Source organism: Anolis sagrei, chromosome 4, assembly GCF_037176765.1.
Source record: "Anolis sagrei isolate rAnoSag1 chromosome 4, rAnoSag1.mat, whole genome shotgun sequence".
Lineage (NCBI taxonomy): Eukaryota > Metazoa > Chordata > Lepidosauria > Squamata > Dactyloidae > Anolis > Anolis sagrei.
The window spans coordinates 129,651,893-129,669,600 of NC_090024.1; the positions used below are offsets into that span (position 1 = coordinate 129,651,893).

General features: G+C 41.7%; 1 protein-coding gene across 1 annotated transcript; it reads left to right on the top strand.

The window, feature by feature from the left end:
* The first annotated feature begins 5,742 nt into the window (after nt 1–5,742).
* Nucleotides 5,743–14,056, top strand: MRPS14 (mitochondrial ribosomal protein S14). Its single transcript, XM_060774404.2, has 3 exons — nt 5,743–5,844; nt 9,255–9,413; nt 13,566–14,056. Exons 1-3 carry the CDS (start codon nt 5,743–5,745, stop codon nt 13,746–13,748), a joined length of 444 nt encoding a protein of 147 aa, XP_060630387.2. The 3' UTR covers nt 13,749–14,056.
* The last annotated feature ends 3,652 nt before the right edge of the window (nt 14,057–17,708 follow it).

Here is a 17,708-nt window from a genome sequence, read left to right on the forward strand (position 1 = left end):
AATTATGATCAGGAAGCAATTCAGGAGTTGTAAAACATTATATCTGCAAGCTGATTCACAAGTATACATAGAGAGAAAGTAGCAAAAAGAAAGAGTACTGATAGAAAAACCAGATGTATAGTAATTAAGAACTTCAGGATAGACAGACATGCTTCAGAGGAAAGTAACCACATATATGCTTTATCTGAATATTCCATAGCATCATGTTTTCCTCCTGGAACTCCATTCCACATGACGTTTTATGAGGGCTCTCCTCCCAACCACTAGACCCTTGTGGTCTGCAGAAATGCTTACTTGAGGGTTTTACAATGGCTACCAGCAGCCGAATCTGGAAGTGAAGGGCATTTATAGGCTCTGACATCACCAATGGGATGAAATCCCTGGACATTATAACCCCAAAATAGTGAACAGTACTTGTTTTTCTTCTCATTCCATGAAGATGCTTCAATGAATTCCCTCAGACCTAAACACAAATTGTACAAAATACATGATAATTTACTGTGGAATTTGGTATGTGACTAATAAGGAGTTATGGGATTCACATATTTGCCACATTAAAGCAAGAAGAACTAGGGTTCAATTCCCTAAAGCTAGGGACTAATTGAAAGAGATTTGGCACCAGATTTCCACTCTCTGCCAGTGACTGGTCTTGGGAAAGTCATTCGGTTCATTCTGAATTAGCTCAAAGGATTGTTGTGAAGAAATTTGTATCAAAGGGATTTCTTCCATCACCTGAACACAGAGACAGAACTAACAAAATGAAGTTCAACAGTGACAAATGCAAGATACTCCACTTAGGCAGAAAAAACGAAATGCAAAGATACAGAATGGGGGACAATGCCTGGCTCGAGAGCAGTACGTGTGAAAAAGATCTTGGAGTCCTCGTGGACAACAAGTTAAACATGAGCCAACAATGTCATGCGGTGGCAAAAAATAGCCAATGGGATTTTGACCTACATCAATAGGAGCATAGTGTCTAGATCTAGGGAAGTAATTCTACCCCTCTATTCTGCTTTGGTTAGACCACACCTGGAATATTGTGTCCAATTCTGGTCACCACAATTCAAGAGAGATATTGACAAGCTGGAATGTGTCCAGAGGAGAGCGACTAAAATGATTAAGGGTCTGCAGAACAAGCCCTATGAGGAGCAGCTTAAGGAGCTGGGCGTGTTTAGCCTGAAGAAGAGAAGGCTGAGAGAAGATCTGATAGCCATGTATAAATATGTGAGAGAAAGCACAGGGAGGAGGGAGCAAGCTTGTTTTCTGTTTCCTTGGAGACTAGGACGCGAAACAATGGCTTCAAACTGCAAGAAAGGAGATTCCATCTGAACATGAAGAAGAACTTCCTGACTGTGAGAGCCGTTCAGCAGTGGAACTCTCTGCCCCGGAGTGTGGTGGAGGCTCCTTCTTTGGAAGCTTTTAAACAGAGGCTGGATGGCCATCTGTCAGGGGTGATTTGAATGCAATATTCCTGCTTCTTGCCAGGGGGTTGGACTGGATGGCCCATGAGGTCTCTTCCAACTCTTTGATTCTATGATTCTATGATTCTATGTATGGATGTAGACATATCCCTTTTTTGAGTCCCATGAAGGTTAGCACTTCTTTTCTTCCTCCACAATGCCCAAAGCCTCCCTCGGACATATTCTGTAGCCTCTTCAGTCGCAGAAACCTCAGCCATTCAATGGCTTGTGGGGAGTGGCCCATATACGATAAATGTTTGGATGCAAAATTATTGCTAGCCTCCTCCATTATTATATGACAGCAACAGTCTTAGACAGTAACTGTTCCCAGAGTGATCCATTTAACATGGCATCATGTTTCAACAGGGATACATCATTGCGCCAACCTTATTTTCTATCTTCATAGTAATGATCATGTACCTTGTTGACAGGGAACTTCCCACCAGTGTGGAAATCACCGCAACAGGCTGAAAGCCAAAAGGAGGGTCCCAACAACTTCTGTTACAGAACTCCAGTATGCTGATAATAATGTAGTCTGTGCTCATTCAGAGGAAGACCTACAAATCACTTTAAACACTTCCGCAGAAGCATATGAAAAGCTTGGCCTCTCACTTAACATTGAGGAAACCAAAATGCTCTGCCAACAGGCACCAACCGATCCCTCTAAAATGCCAGCAAAAAAGCTTCATGATGTAACACTAGAATATGTTGACCATTTTTGCTACCTAGGCAGCTACCACTCTGAAATGCAACACCGTCTGAGCTCTGCGAGCACAGCATTTTTTTCTAATGTAGCAGATAGTGTTTGAGGATTGGGTCATTCATAGGGGGATCAAGAAGTTTGTTTATCAAACCATTGTCCTTCCAACTGTGTTATACACCTGATACACACACACACACACACACACACATATATATATACATACATATACATACATCCAATCATATTTAACTGTATAGACACATATACATAACTACGCTTAACTTACAGTTAAAAATCAATGCTTCGTCACAGTACGGTAGAAGAAAATCCATTCATCAGGATTCGTGGACTTAATGAGGTCCCGATGGTGAGGTGAAGGGGCGCCTCACCGGGAAGATGTAAGTGAAAGGCGGAGCAAGCTGCAGGGGTCTGGGGCACCCAGGGTATGGAAAAAATAGATAGAGTGGCTCTGAGCCCAGAAAAACACACCTCTTTTACCTTTCCGGCCCACCCTTGTATCCTATTACCGTACTTCCTCCTCTGCCTCTCAGATCTCGCTCCTGAAGACTGCAGTGAAGTGATGCAGTTGTGCATGTGCGAGATCTGAGAGGCAGAGAAGGAGGTACAGTAATAGGAAAATTGCCATATTGAAATCAAATCTGATGCTTTTAAAAAATGTATTTGGTGTGCGTTGGAAGAGGGGTAGTCTTATACGGCGATTATATCCCCAACTCTATATTTTAACTGGAAAAATGGGGGTCGTCTTATACGTCCAGTCGTCTTATATTCTGGAAAATACAGTACTTTTTTTAAAAGTATTGGATTATTTAGTAATAAGCAAGGGCAGCAAATTTGCAGAGCATTTCACCACATTAAATGTAGCCTCAATAATTATTATGCCTGTTTTGAGTGGAATTTTGAAAACAAATTGATAGATAGCAGTTTGAATAATGATAATGATATGAGGAGCTGTGGTTTATGACTCAATATGAACTAACCATGGCACTGCCTTTTGAGGTGGTAGGATTGTGTACTTCTGTGAGGAAATAGATTATGCCGACAGCAGAAGTGTTGCTGGTAGGGTCTCCAATGTCAGACAATCTTTTGTTGAGGAACCAGATTAAATGTGCAATATACTTACTGGACAGCAGCATCAATGGGAGATGACAATGGTGGATGATCGCTCAGGCCCCTTCTACTCTGCTATATAATCTAGATTATCAAAGCAGATAATCCACATTATCTGCTTTGAACTGGATTATATGTGTCTACGTTGCTATATAAGGCTAGAAGGCATGATCATCAAGTTTGCAGACGACACCAAATTGGGAGGGATAGCCAATAGTCCAGAGGACAGGAGCAGAATTCAAAACGATCTTGACAGATTAGAGAGATGGGTCAAAACTAACAAAATGAAGTTCAACAGTGACAAAAGCAAGATACTCCACTTTGGCAGAAAAAATGAAATGCAAAGATACAGAATGGGGGACGCCTGGCTCGAGAGCAGTACGTGTGAAAAAGATCTTGGAGTCCTCGTGGACAACAAGTTAAACATGAGCCAACAATGTGATGTGGTGGCAAAAAAAGCCAATGGGATTTTGGCCTGCATCAATAGGAGCATAGTGTCTAGATCTAGGGAAGTAATGCTACTCCTCTAGTCTGCTTTGGTTAGACCACATCTGGAATATTGTGTCCAATTCTGGGCACCACAATTCAAGAGAGATATTGACAAGCTGGAATGTGTCCAGAGGAGGGCGACTAAAACGATCAAGGGTCTGGAGAACAAGCCCTATGAGGAGCGGCTTAGGGAACTGGGCATGTTTAGCCTGAAGAAGAGAAGGCTGAGAGGGGATATGATAGCCATGTATAAATATGTGAGAGGAAGCCACAGGGAGGAGGGAGCAAGCTTGTTTTCTGCTTCCTTGGAGACTAGGACGCGAAACAATGGCTTCAAACTACAAGAGAGGAGATTCCATCTGAACATTAGGAAGAACTTCCTGACTGTGAGAGCCGTTCAGCAGTGGAACTCTCTGCCCCGGAGTGTGGTGGAGGCTCCTTCTTTGGAAGCTTTTAAGCAGAGGCTGGATGGCCATCTGTCAGGGGTGATTTGAATGCAATATTCCTGCTTCTTGGCAGGGGGTTGGACTGGATGGCCCATGAGGTCTCTTCCAACTCTTTGATTCTATGATTCTATGATAATCCAGTTCAAAGCAGATAATCTAGATTTTATATGGCAGTGTAGAAGGGTAGTGGCACTGTAGTTAACACTTGTTAGCGGTGCTCAGAAGAAGTGACAATAAATCCCTTTCAAACGTCTCTTACCATGAAACCCCTAAAACAATTGAGAATTAAACAAGAAATAGTAAGAATTGTTGGGAAATCTGGGTAGGTCTATGAACTGAATGTGACATTGTGCAGACATACAAAGAACGACAAAGGCCCCTTCCACACAGTTGTATAAAATCCACACTGAACTAGATTATATGGCAGTGTGGACTCAAGATAACCCAGTTCAAAGCACACATTATGGATTATCTGCCTTGATATTCTGGGGGCTCTTCCACACAGCCGTATAACCAGAATATCAAGACAGAAAATCCCACAATATCTGCTTTGAACTGGATTATATGGCAGTGTGGACTCAGATAACCCAGTTCAAAGCAGATATTGTAAGATTTTCTGCCTTGATATTCTGGGTTATATTGCTGTGTGGAAGGGCCCTGTGTTGTGTGGCTGAGTGGAAGGGACCAAAAGCCCCATCTACATTGCTATATAAAACCCAGATTATCTACTTTGATGTATTGTCAAAGGCTTTCATGGCCGGAATCACTGGGTTGTTGTAGGTTTTTTGTAGGTTTTTCTGGGCTATATGGCCATGTTCTAGAGGCATTTTCTCCTGACGTTTCGCCTGCATCTATGGCAAGCATCCTCAGAGGTAGTGAGGTCTGTTGGTAGTAGGAAAATGGGTTTATATATCTGTGGAATAACCAGGGTGGGACAAAGGACTCTTGTCTGCTGGAGCTAGGTGTGAATGTTTCAACTGACCACCTTGATTAGCATTTAATGGCTTGGAAGTGCCTGGGGGAATCTTTTGTTGAGAGTGATTTGATGTGCCTGATTGTTTACTCCCTGTTGTTTTGCTGTTGTATCTACTTTGAACTGGATTATATTGCACTGTAGACTCACATAATCCAGTTCAAAGCAGATAGTATAGACGATCGATTTGGTTATCTGGCAGAGAGGCTATAGATCTTGTAAAACCATAGCGTTGAGCCCTGTATAGCTAAGTGGGACCAAAGGCCCCTTCTACACTGCCATATAAAATCCAGATTATTTTATCCCAGATTATATGGCAGTGGAGACTCATATAATCGAACCTCATTAATTCTACAGTGTGCATACACCGTGAATGTCTGGCAGGCCTGTACAAATTTGAGTTTCTCGAATTGATCACACAGAGCTAGACTATTGATTATACAAGCAACCCCAGTCTCCAAACAATCTTCCTATCTCAGGAGCAGCAACCCTCCTTTACGCATGCGCACTCTCATCTTTCCCTTCACTGCTTTTTTCCGGCGCATGCCCAGTTGCTCAGTATCGCTCCGTCGACGCACAGCATTGTGGGACGCAAAGATGGCAGCCGCAGCAGTTTTGTCGGTGGTGCGGCAGGCGCATCAGCAGGTGAACGGGGACTTCTTTCCTCTCCTCCTCCCCCCGCGCATCCTTACTTGGTACCGTCCGACCCCTCCTCCCTTGCTTTAGTTGCCTCGACTGCTGGATTGTGCCATTCTGCTCGTGGGGGAGAGTGCTGTTTGGCATTTTGTCTTTGATCAGCAGCCGAATCATTTGCCCCTCTCTTTGAAGACAAAGGCACCCCATCTCTGTTTTGTGCAGGAAGGGAGTAGATTGGTCGGAGACACTTCCTTGGAGTGTGTGGCCTTCTATCCCAAATTACCCTCTTAGTAAATAAGGCTATTAAAAAGTTAGGTAAAAGTTTTCCCTTGACACTAAATCCAGTCGTGTCTGACACTGGGTTGGTGCTCATCTCCATTTCTAGGCCGAAGAGCCGGCGTTGTCCTTAGACACCTCCAAGGTCATGTGGCCGGCATGACTGCATGGAGCACTGTTAACTTCCCGAAGAAACAGTACCTAATGACCTACTCACACTTGCATGTTTTCGAACTGCTAGGTTGACAGAAGCTGGCGCTAACAGCGGGAGCTCACCCTGCTCCCTGGATTTGAACCGGCGACCTCTCAGTCAGCAAGTTCAGCAGCTCAGCGGTTTAACCCATTGCGCCAGTTAACTGCTATTAAAAGTAAAAGGGTGACTATACAGTGAATGGGAAATTTGAGAAGCTGAAACCATCTAGCAGAGAGTGGGCCATTCCAGACAGGCCCTACATCCCAAGATCGGATCCCAAATTTTCCACTTTAAACTGGATTATATGAGTCTCCACTGCCAGATAATCTGGGATAAACAGAAAACCTGGGATCAGATCCTGGAATATAGGGCCTATCTGGAAGGGCCCATAGTTTGTTGATTATTGATCCCAGATTTTCTGTTTATCCTACATTATCTGGCAGTAGGGACTCATATAATCCAGTTTAAAGCAGAAAACCTGGGATCAAATCCTGGGATATAGGGCCTGTCTGGAAGGGCCCATAGTTTGTTGATTATTGAGCCGATTTTCTGTTTATCCTACATTATCTGGCAGTAGGGACTGATATAATCCAGTTTAAAGCAGAAAACCTGGAATAGGATCCTGGGATATAGGGCCTGTCTGGAAGGGCCCATAGTTTGTTTATTATTGATCCCAGATTTTCTGTTTATCCCAGATTATCTGGCAGTGGGGACTCATATAATCCTGTTTAAAGCAGAAAACCTAGGATCAGATCCTGGGATATAGGGCCTGCCTGGAAGGCTGATGGATTACCTTTTATGGTTGTATGTGTAGTGTGTGTTAGGGGGGTTATAGTGGTGAGGATGATTGCTTTAGAATTTTTTTTTTGTCGTGTCAGAAGAGACTTGAGAAACTGCAAGTCGCTTCTGGTGTGAGAGAATTGGCCGTCTGCAAGGAGGTTGCCCGGATGTTTTTTTGATGTTTTTACCATCCTTGTGGGAGGCTTCTCTCATATCTCCACATGAGGAGCTGGAGCTGATAGAGGGAGCTCATCCGCGCTCTCTCCGGATTCAACTGCGACCTGTCGGTCTTCAGTCCTGCCAACACAGGGCTTTAACCCACTGCTCCATCAGGGGCTTTAGATTATTATTATCATCATCATCATCATTTAGATTATTGAACTATGTTACAAAATTGAAAAAAAACTTTCTGGTTTGAAAGCATTATTTCTTGTTTTGTGGCACTTACTTTGCAATTTTGTGGCACTTACTTTGCAAGTACATGTTCTACTCCACAAATTTCATTTTTGTGTCTGCCACAAACTATGTTGAATTGGTTGAGACTTGATGAGATATTCATTGAAAAACTAGAGCAAAATGTGCTGGAGGATGTCCCGCAGAAATAAAAGTTTTTAGAGTTTAATAAACTTTTCCCATGTTTTCATGAGAGAACCAATCAGGAAATGGCATTTATAACCCAGGAACAAAAATCATGTTAGATAGTGTTATTATTAACTTTATTTATATCCTATTTTTCTCCTGTAGGGCAATAACAACCACACAATCTAATAAAAAATTAAAACAAACACAAAAATTAAAAAAAATAGTATGTGGATATAAAGTTTACATACAATTAAAATACAAGAAATACTATTAAGATTACATTCTGCAATGTGCTTTACATTGGGTTATGTCTGTACAAAGTTCAGAAACTCCAATTAGGAGGATTAAGTCCATCTATTAGCACCTAACCTAGCTGCTAGCAGCCACCATGGTAACCTGCTGTTTTTCATCTCTCACCGAACAATTTTAGCCTAATTTTATTTATTTACTTACTTACTACATTTATGTACCGCCCCTCTCAGCCCGCAGGCGACTCAGGGCAGTTTACAGTCACTATCAAAGACATAAAATACAATTAAAAACAGTTAATTTAAATATAAAACCAAGTAAAACAATCAATATCAATAAAAACATATATCAATTTGAGTCTCCTAATTAAAAGCGTTATCCAATAGCGCTTTTAGAGACTTTAAATGATATTTTAAGGATTTAATGTTAGTAATTCTGTGAATTGTGTTGTGTCTTGTTAATTTATGTTGGTTTATAGTTTATTGAGTAGTTCTTGATTTGTTTATTGATTTGCTTATATACTACTGTCGGCATTGAATGTTTGCCATTGTCTATTTTGTTGTGAGCCGCCCAGAGTCCCTTTGGGGAGATAGGGCGGGCTATAAATAAAGTTTCATCATCATCATCATCATCAATTAGTCCAAAATATGGCAGCCAGATTGTTTACAGGAGCATTCAGAGAACATCCACTGATATTGTCTTTATGTATTGTTGAAGGCTTTCATGGCTGGAATCATTGGGTTGTTGTAAGTTTTTCGGGCTGTATGGCCATGTTCCAGAAGCATTCTCTCCTGACATTTTGCCTGCATCTATGGAAGCCAATTGTTGGAGGTAGGTGGCCAATTTCAACATTCACACCTAGAATCATAGAATCAAAGAGTTGGACGAGACCTCATGGGCCATCCAGTCCAACCCCCTGCCAAGAAGCAGGAATATTGCATTCAAATCACCCCTGACAGATGGCCATCCAGCCTCTATTTAAAAGCTTCTAAAGAAGGAGCCTCCTCCACACTCCAACAGGCAAGAGTTCTTTCTCCCACCCTGGACATTCCAAAGATATATAAACCCCATTTTCCTAGTTTCCAACAGACCTCACATCCTCAGAGGATGCCTTCAATAGATGTGGGCGAAACATCAGGAGAGAATGCTTCTGGAACATAACCATACAGTCCAAAAACAACAACCTTTTTGCTTTGTTTAATTTGTTTCTCTGTATATGTTTATGTTCGTAGATTTGCTTTCTTGAATAAAAAATACTGTCAAAAAAGGAATGAGCATTGTATTAATGGAGGTCCAGCCCGCCAGCGTCTTTCATTGTGATTACGTTTTGTTATGATAGATATCTTGCATGCCAGGCTTCGGTCAAGTAAGGAGTTATTACGTGGACTGGAGGATGCTCCGTGATGTCAAGAGGAGAAGAATGGCCTTTGAGTATGCAGACCAGAGACTACGGCTGAATGCCCTTCGAAAAAACAAAATTTTGCCTAAAGAACTACAGGTAAAAAGGAAATTCCTCTGCTTAGTGTATTCTGGATATTGGCAATAGAGCTTATAGTCCGTCCACCCCCCACACCCCAAGTATAACAGTTTATTACATCTTGCAAGAAACCTTTTCTAAGTATTATTAAATCTCTTTATTCCATTAATAACACAGTCCAACAAAAAAAAAATTGGTGTCTAACACATTATTTAGCTCTGTTCCTGGAGTTATTTGAGATGCTGATTCAGAGAACTGCAATTAGATAGAACACATCAGCTTTAGTTTCTTAGATACAGTTATCATGATTTCTCATGGGTGCCTTAGTTACCTCTACATTGGACTATTCCAATGTGCTCTACGTGGGGCTGCCCTTGAAGTCGGCCTGGAAACTTTGGCAGCCAGACTCCTAACTGGAGCAAAATACAGGGAGCGGTCTAACCCCCTGTTTAAGGAGCTCCATTGGCTGCCGTTTATTTTCTGGTCCCAATTCAAGGTGCAGGTTATCCCCTACAAAGCCCTGAATGGTTTGCAACCCGCCTACCTTCGTGATCACATTTCCTCCTACGAACCTGTGCGATCTCTTCGATCTTCGGGGAAGCCCTCCTCTCACTCCCGCCTCTGTCACAGGTGCGTCTTGTGGGGACGAGGGAGAGGGCCTTCTCCGCGGTGGCCCCCCTGGCTCTGGAAAGCACTCCCCACGGAGATTAGACAGGCACCTATCCTGACAGCCTTTAGAAAAAGTTTTAAAACCTGGGTTTTCCAGGTGCGCCTTTGGGGACTGAACTAACAATTTCCATGCCATGCCCCATCCCAAGTCCAACTTGTCTTCCTGATGTTCTGCACCTTATCTCTCAGTTGAAATTTTATTCCACTATTATCCCGTCTGAACCCCCTCTTAAATCATACCTACCAGCACTCTACCAACCTCACCTATGGTTTTTATCAATTTCTATTCACTTTTAGTCATGGGCCTCGCTCTCTTTGTCTAATTCTATTACCATTTTATCATTTGTTTTATTATGATTTTGTTATTTTTATTTTACTATGTTATTACTAAGTATTTTATGTGAATATATATATATATATATATATATATATATATATATATATATGTTTCTGCTTTATTGTAATTTCGTTTGGGCTTGGCTTCATGTTAGCCGCCCTGAGTCCCTTCAGTGAGATGGTGACAGGGTATAAATAAAGATTATTATTATTATTATTATTATTATTATTAAAGACTGGTGTATGGCATATGTTCTGTATCTCAGAAACCAGAGCTGATAAGGGATAACTGATGTATTTTTGGAATCAGGAGTTCAAATATACCTAGAAACAGTGCTAACATTTGAGGCAGCAAAATGTGTGTTGGCAGGTGTAATTTTCTGCGGCAATTCAGTTATGTCCATTGATTGATTTCCCACGGTTTAAAAGACCTGAGCAGCTACACCATTAGTAATGGTACGAAAGGTGACACCAAAGTGGTTGCTATTTTTGTCTGCAGAGAAAATTTATTTTTTATTTATTTCAGTTACTTTTACCCCACCCTTCTCACCCCCAATGAGCAAAGAATAGATAGATCAACGTAAAATTGTTCCCAACATTGACTGAAAGCATTTTTCTAAAATGTGTGTACTTGCATTTCCAGTATATCAGTCAGTATAATGGAGCCCACGGTGGCGCAGTGGGTTAAACTACTGAGCTTGTTGACCAAAAGGTCGCAGGTTCGAATTCAGGGAGCAGCGCAAGCTTCTGCTGTCAGCCCCAGCTTCAGCCAACCTAGCAGTTCAAAAACATGCAAATGTGAGTTGTTCAGTTGGTCTCGCTCCGGCGGGAAGGCAACGGCACTCCATGCAGTCATGCCAGCCACGTGACCTTGGAGGTGACTACGAACAACACCGGCTCTTCAGCTTAGAAATGGAGATGAGCACCAACCCCCAGAGTCGGACACGACTGGACTTAATGTCAGGGGACAACCTTTACTTTTACCTAGTATAATATCTTTCCAAAAGGATCCAATTAGGTGTAAGAAGAAGGCAGCATGAAGCACTTGGTACGGCATTAAATTGATGACTATTAAAACCTTTCAGATCTCTGAGGATTTTGCCCTCTTGTGCTGTGTCTTTGCAAACATTTCTTAGAGTGGACCTTACTATTTGCTGAAAGCACTGGTATAGTGTCTTTCCTTCAATTCAACATTTCAATGACTCCCTCATGCCTTGAGGCTTTGGGCTGTGATTCTATGTCAGCATCTCCTCTCCTATATAGAAAAATCAAATCTTATTTTATCTTTTATTGTGAAAGTGCATGCTGTTTCATAGTAGTTTGCTCAAAATATGTGGGCAAGGGGACCCTGTCAATAAAAGAGGGTTGGAAGCGCATCTAAACTGAAATACCAATTAAACACCACCTCTGCCTAGCTTCAAACAGCATTTAGTGGTAAGTACAGATGGGGCCTTTGAGATTGTTTTTAATTGTTTATTTATAAAGACATTTTCATACTGCCTTCGAGCAACGCCTCCATAAATGCCCTCAAGGTGGTTTATAACAATAACACAAAATACAAGATAGAAAAATAAGACAAAAAAACAAACAAAAGATAGCATAATTAACAGATAAATAAAACCCACTGAAAACCTGGCAGTATATATATTGTCTTCACTGCCCACACAAGAAAGAACACTAGAAGGTATTAACTATGATGAGCATTACAATGATTGAAAGCAGAGGTGGTTACATTGCAAAAGCCGAGATATAGTTATGCTGTTATGGATGTGGGTTAGAACCCTTTCATATTTTCAATTTAAGAAGGGCAAAATCTATCTTGAGAAGAGAAAGAGAATTAACAAATTTGAGAGTAAAAGATATGCATGTTCAAAACGTTAGTTTTCATGCTGGTTGATATCTGCTTCAACTTTTATATCTCGCCAGAGAATTGACTTGTCTGCTTTTTTATAACAATAGCAATAGCAACAACAATAATTATTATCATTATTACTATCACTATGTCCACCTAAAAATCTGAGCCATCAATCATGTACTCTGCTTTGACACTTGATGCTCAGGTGTCGGCGGTGGCTGGGAGGGCCTTTGCACAGTTAAAGCTTGTGCGCCAGCTGAGCCCGTACCTCGTGAAATCTGATCTGGCCATGGTGGTCCATGCCCTAGTCACCTCCAGGTTGGATTACTGCAATGCACTCTACATAGGGTTGCCCTCGAAAACAGCCCGGAAACTACAGTTGGTCCAGAGATCAGCCAGACTACTCACGGGAGCTGGTTACAGAGAGCTGTCAACCCTCCTGTTTAAATAGCTCCACTGGCTTCCAATAAGTTTCTGGTCCCAATTCAAGGTGCAGGTCATCACCTATAAAGCCCTAAACGGTTTGGGACCTGCTTATCTGCACGATCGCATCTCCCCCTACGAACCAGTGTATACCTTGATATCTTCTGGGGAGGCACTGCTCTCTCTCCCCTTGCTGTCACATGCACAGTTGTTGGGGACCAGGGAGAGAGCCTTCTCAGTGGTGGCCCCCCTGCTCTGGTACTCCCTCCCTAGGGAGATCAGAAAGGCTCCCACCTTGTCCTCTTTTCGTAGTCAACTAAAAACCTGGATGTTCCAGTGCGCTTTTGACTAAGCAACTCACCAGTAACTTTCTTGTCCCTACTTGAAGTTGCACACTTTACACCGGACCACACTTTACAGTGGCAAACCTTGTATTTGTACCTCAACATGTGCTTGAGAGTATTTCCTGCCCAGTTTACCATATTGTTGCACTTTCCTACGCTCCTGTAAAAATGTATTGCACTCATTAATTTTGTACCTCAGCTATGTTTCTTTCAGCCGTATTTTTTTTACATTGCTTTCTATTGTGTTGTTATTTATTTTATCTGATGTTTTAATTGGTTAAAGCGTTTTACATGTGTGTTTTAATTGTAATCTTGGGCGTGTCCCTTGTAAGCCGCCCCGAGTCCCCTAGGGGAGATGGTTGGCGGGGTATAAAAATAAAGTTATTATTATTATTATCATACAACATTCTCCTCTTCCTCCGCCTTCTTTTTTGTGATTAATGTGAAGCCAGCCCAGGCCCCCAAATAGACATATATTTTTTTTACCTTTTTTAAAAAATTGAGATCTTGATGGTATGAAATTGTCATTTTAATGTTTCTCCTCAGGAAGTGGCCAGTAAAGAGATTGCTGCTTTGCCCCGTGACAGCTGCCCTGTGAGGATACGCAACAGGTGTGTCCTGACATCCCGTCCACGAGGTGTGGTATGGAGATGGAGGCTCAGCCGAATTGTCTTCCGTCACCTGGCTGACCATGCCCAGCTCTCTGGAGTACAGAGAGCAATATGGTGAACTGCAGATAATGGTTTTCTTTGGAGAAGACAAAACTGAGACCCATTTGAACTCCTACAATCGGTAGTTTGAAGTCTTCAAAGAGCAGAAGATAAAAAGTACAAATTGGCACATAACTGCTGTACTGAAAAGGACTGGTTTGATTTTGTCAAGATTTTCAAACAATATTTATCATAAAGGTGACACAAAAAACAAACCTTGTATTTGTCTCAATGTCATAATAATGTATTGCAGGCAATGTGCTGTAACAAACCTGAAAAAGGAACATCACGTGCATTTAAATAAACTTGCATAGGATATTCAGATAACTGTTGTTGCCACATCTTTCTGATTAAGTTGCTAAATGGAATATAAAAGGTGAGATGGTGTAGTGCAATAACAGGGACTACAAATGAAGCATTAAGTACAGCAGGGGGCTCTAGATCATTGTTTCTCAACCTGGAGGTCGGGACCTCTGGGGGGGGGGGATCACCAGGGGATGCCAGAGACCACCAGAAAAAACAGTATTTTCTGTTCGTCATGGGGGGTTCTGTATGGGAAGTTTGGCCCATTTTGATCCTTGGTGGGATTCAGAATGCTCTTTGATTATAGGTGAACTATAAATCCCAGCAACTATAACTCCCAAATGTCTATTTTCCCCAAATTCCACCAGTGTTCACATTTGGGCATATTGAGTATTGGTGCCAAGTTTGGTCCAGATCCATCATTGTTTGAGTCCACAGTGCTCTCTGGAAGTTGGTGAACTACAACTCTGAAACACAAGGTCAATGCCCACCAAACCCTTCCAGTATTTTCTGTTGGTCACAGGAGTTCTGTGTGCCAAGTTTAGTTCAATTTCATTGTTGGTGAAGTTCAAAATGCTCTTTGATTGTAGGTGAATTATAAATCCCACGAACTGCAACTCCAAAATGACAAAATAAATCCTCCCCAACACTACCAGTATTCAAATTTGGGCGAATTGGGAATTTGTGCCCAATTTGGTCCAGTGAATGAAAATACATCCTGCATATCAGCTATTTACATTATAAAGCAAAATTACAGTTATGAAGTAGTGACAAAAATAATTTTATGGTTGAGGGTCACCACAACATGAGGATCTCTATTAAGGGGTCGCGGCATTAGGAAGGTTGAGAACCACTGTCTTAAACTGTGGATCACGTCCCAGGATGTTGGGAGTCACAAACATTTGGTAACAGTGTGCCATCTAGTGACTGCTTTAGGATCATGAATCTGTTAGCTGTGGTGTGCAGTAAATGTACTTCATAAAAAAACAAAAATCAGCTTACTTTGTTTTCAAGCCTTGCAAATGCTGATATTGCTTAATGGCTACCTTTTCAGTCCCCAGGTATTTTGGCTTACAACTCCCAGAAATCCCAGCCAGCTTACCAACTGTTCAGATTTCTGGGAGTTGAAGGCCAAAACATTTCGGGACCCACAAGTTGAGAACCACTGTTCTGCAGGGAGGGAAGGGTTAAGGCCACCTATTTATTTTGGGGAGGAAGACAGGATATGGATTGTTTATGACTATATTACATTATGACTATATTTAAATATTTGAAAAAATGCCACATTGAGGAGACAAACTTGTTTTCTGCTGCCCCAGAAACCAAGACATGTAGCAATGGATTCACATAAAAGAGATTATACCTAAACATTAAGACTGTTAGAGCTGTTCGAAAGTAGAATACGCCTTCATGACATCCGGTGGAATGTTCTCTGGAGAGTTTTAAGCAGAGACTGGATGACCATCTGTCAGGAGGGCTTGGATTGAGTTTCTCTTCCTGGCAGAATGAGGTTGGTGATCCCTTCTGACTCTGCAATTCTATGAAATCCTGATGGGAGGTAGATCTGGATACATTTCAGGCACATGGCCCCTCAAACCTGAAAATGTGGACCCCAGAAACACCCTATTGTGATCCCCCAATTCAGGAGGGGAGGAAAAGAGCCAACAGAATATATTATGACACTTGAGGCTGCAAACAGCATGAAAAAATATTGAAGGTATATGTCCTGCCATATTAGCCAAAAACTTAATTCTTCTTTATGGAGAAGTAAGTATGCAAATTGTTTTTTGCCTTTAATAAACAGTAACATTTGTATACCAAATAATGGTTTTAAATAAATTTCCTAATGATTTATTATCAGTAAATGTTTGTCTGTGTATTTTATATAGTGTTCCCTCACTACTTCGCAGTTCGCTTTTCGCGGTTCACTTTTCACGGCTCGCTGTTTTGTGGGTTTTTGCCTCCCAGTGTATGAATTAGTATCTGTCCCCTGCCACGCGTTGCTGTGGCCCAGTCTGTGTATATGTGTTTTGTGTTTGTATATATATTTGTGTGTGTATATTTGTTTGCTAGTTTTGCACCTGCGTTGTAATGTATTTTTTGTTTTTTGGCTTTTAAAGTCTCTTCTGTGTTTTTCAATGTTTTTATGATGGTCACTTGTTGGCCTGATAGGTGTATTGTGTCCAAATTTGGTGTGAATTCGTCCAGTGGTTTATGAGTTTTGTTAATCCCACAAACGAACATTTCATTTTTTATATATAGATTGCCGTTGCTCAGAGCCATAAGAGACAGGGTTCTTAGTTGTGGGGAATGTTATTTTTTTACCATTGCAGTGATCCTCACATTTCACTCAGACTGTAATCATTCCCATGTTATACTTGTGATCAGAATGATCTGTTTCCCACTTTGCTGATAGAAAACAGTAGTTACTCTGTCTACAATTAAACTAACACTTTCAGTAGGCCTGTCATTGAACACTGAGAAAACCAAAATGCTCTTCCAGCAGTCACCAGCCAATCCCTCTCCAATGCCAGAAATACAGCTTAATGCTGTAACATTAGAAAATGTTGACCACTACTTTGGCAGTCACCTCTCCACCAAAGTCAACATTGACACTGAAATACAACACCACCTGAGCTCTGTGAGTGCGGCATTTTTCCAAATGAAGCAGAGAGTGTTTGAGGACCAGAACATCCGTAGGGACACCAAAGTGCTTGTTTAGAAAGCTATTCTCCTCCCAACCCTGCTATATGCTTGCAAAACGCGGACTGTCTACAGACGTCACACGCAACTCCTAGAACGATTCCATCAACGCCGCATCCGAAAAATCCTGCAAATCTCTTGGAAGCGGACAAATGTCAGCGTGCTGGAAGAAGCAAAGACCACCAGCATTGAAGCAAAGGTCCTCCGCCCTCAACTCCGCTGGACCTGCCACGTTGTCCCAAAGCAGTTGCTCTACTCCAAACTCAAGAATGGAAAATGGAAAGTTGGTGGGCAGGAAAAGAGATTTGAAGATGGGCTCAAAGCCAACCTTATGTTGTTATGGTTATGTTGTTTCTACTTTGTATGTTCTGTGATTTTTACCTGGGAACTGCTTGAGTCCCCTCGGGGAGATAGAGAGGTATATAAATAAAGTTTTATTATAATTATTATTAAAAAAAACTTTGGCATAGACACTGAGAACTGGGAAGCCCTGGCCCTTGAGCACTCCAGCTGGAGGTCAGCTGTGACCAGCAGTGCTGCAGAATTTGAAGAGGCACAAATGGAGGGCAAAAGAGAGAAACATGCCAAGAGGAAGGCGCATCAAGCCAACTCTGACCGGGACCACTTTCCACCTAGAAACCAATGCTCTCACTGTGGGAGACGATTCAAATCAAGAATAGGGCTCCACAGTCAACTACGGACCCACTGCCAGGATACTACACTTGGAGGACCATCATCCTCAGACTACGAGGGATTGCCTAAGTAAGTAAGTAAGTAAGTAAGTAAGAGTTTAAGTCATATGTTGAATGAGCTGGATAGTGTTTGGTCCTGTAAATACCTTTGAACTATTACTGCTATCAACTTTAGGTGGGACCTGCCTGCCCTTGTATTTACTTATGTGTCCTCTAGTTAAGATACTTTCAAAGGACAATAAACTTTCAGTCTCTAAAGAACTTGATCAGCAGTTTTTTGG

What these genes read in the sequence shown, in the direction of transcription:
- MRPS14 (XM_060774404.2), top strand. Translation starts at nt 5,743, where the DNA reads ATGCCCAGTTGCTCAGTATCGCTCCGTCGACGCACAGCATTGTGGGAC. An exon ending in TGCGGCAGGCGCATCAGCAG is followed by an intron (nt 5,845 to 9,254) that starts GTGAACGGGGAC and finishes TTGTTATGATAG; the next exon opens with ATATCTTGCATGCCAGGCTT. An exon ending in TTTTGCCTAAAGAACTACAG is followed by an intron (nt 9,414 to 13,565) that starts GTAAAAAGGAAA and finishes GTTTCTCCTCAG; the next exon opens with GAAGTGGCCAGTAAAGAGAT.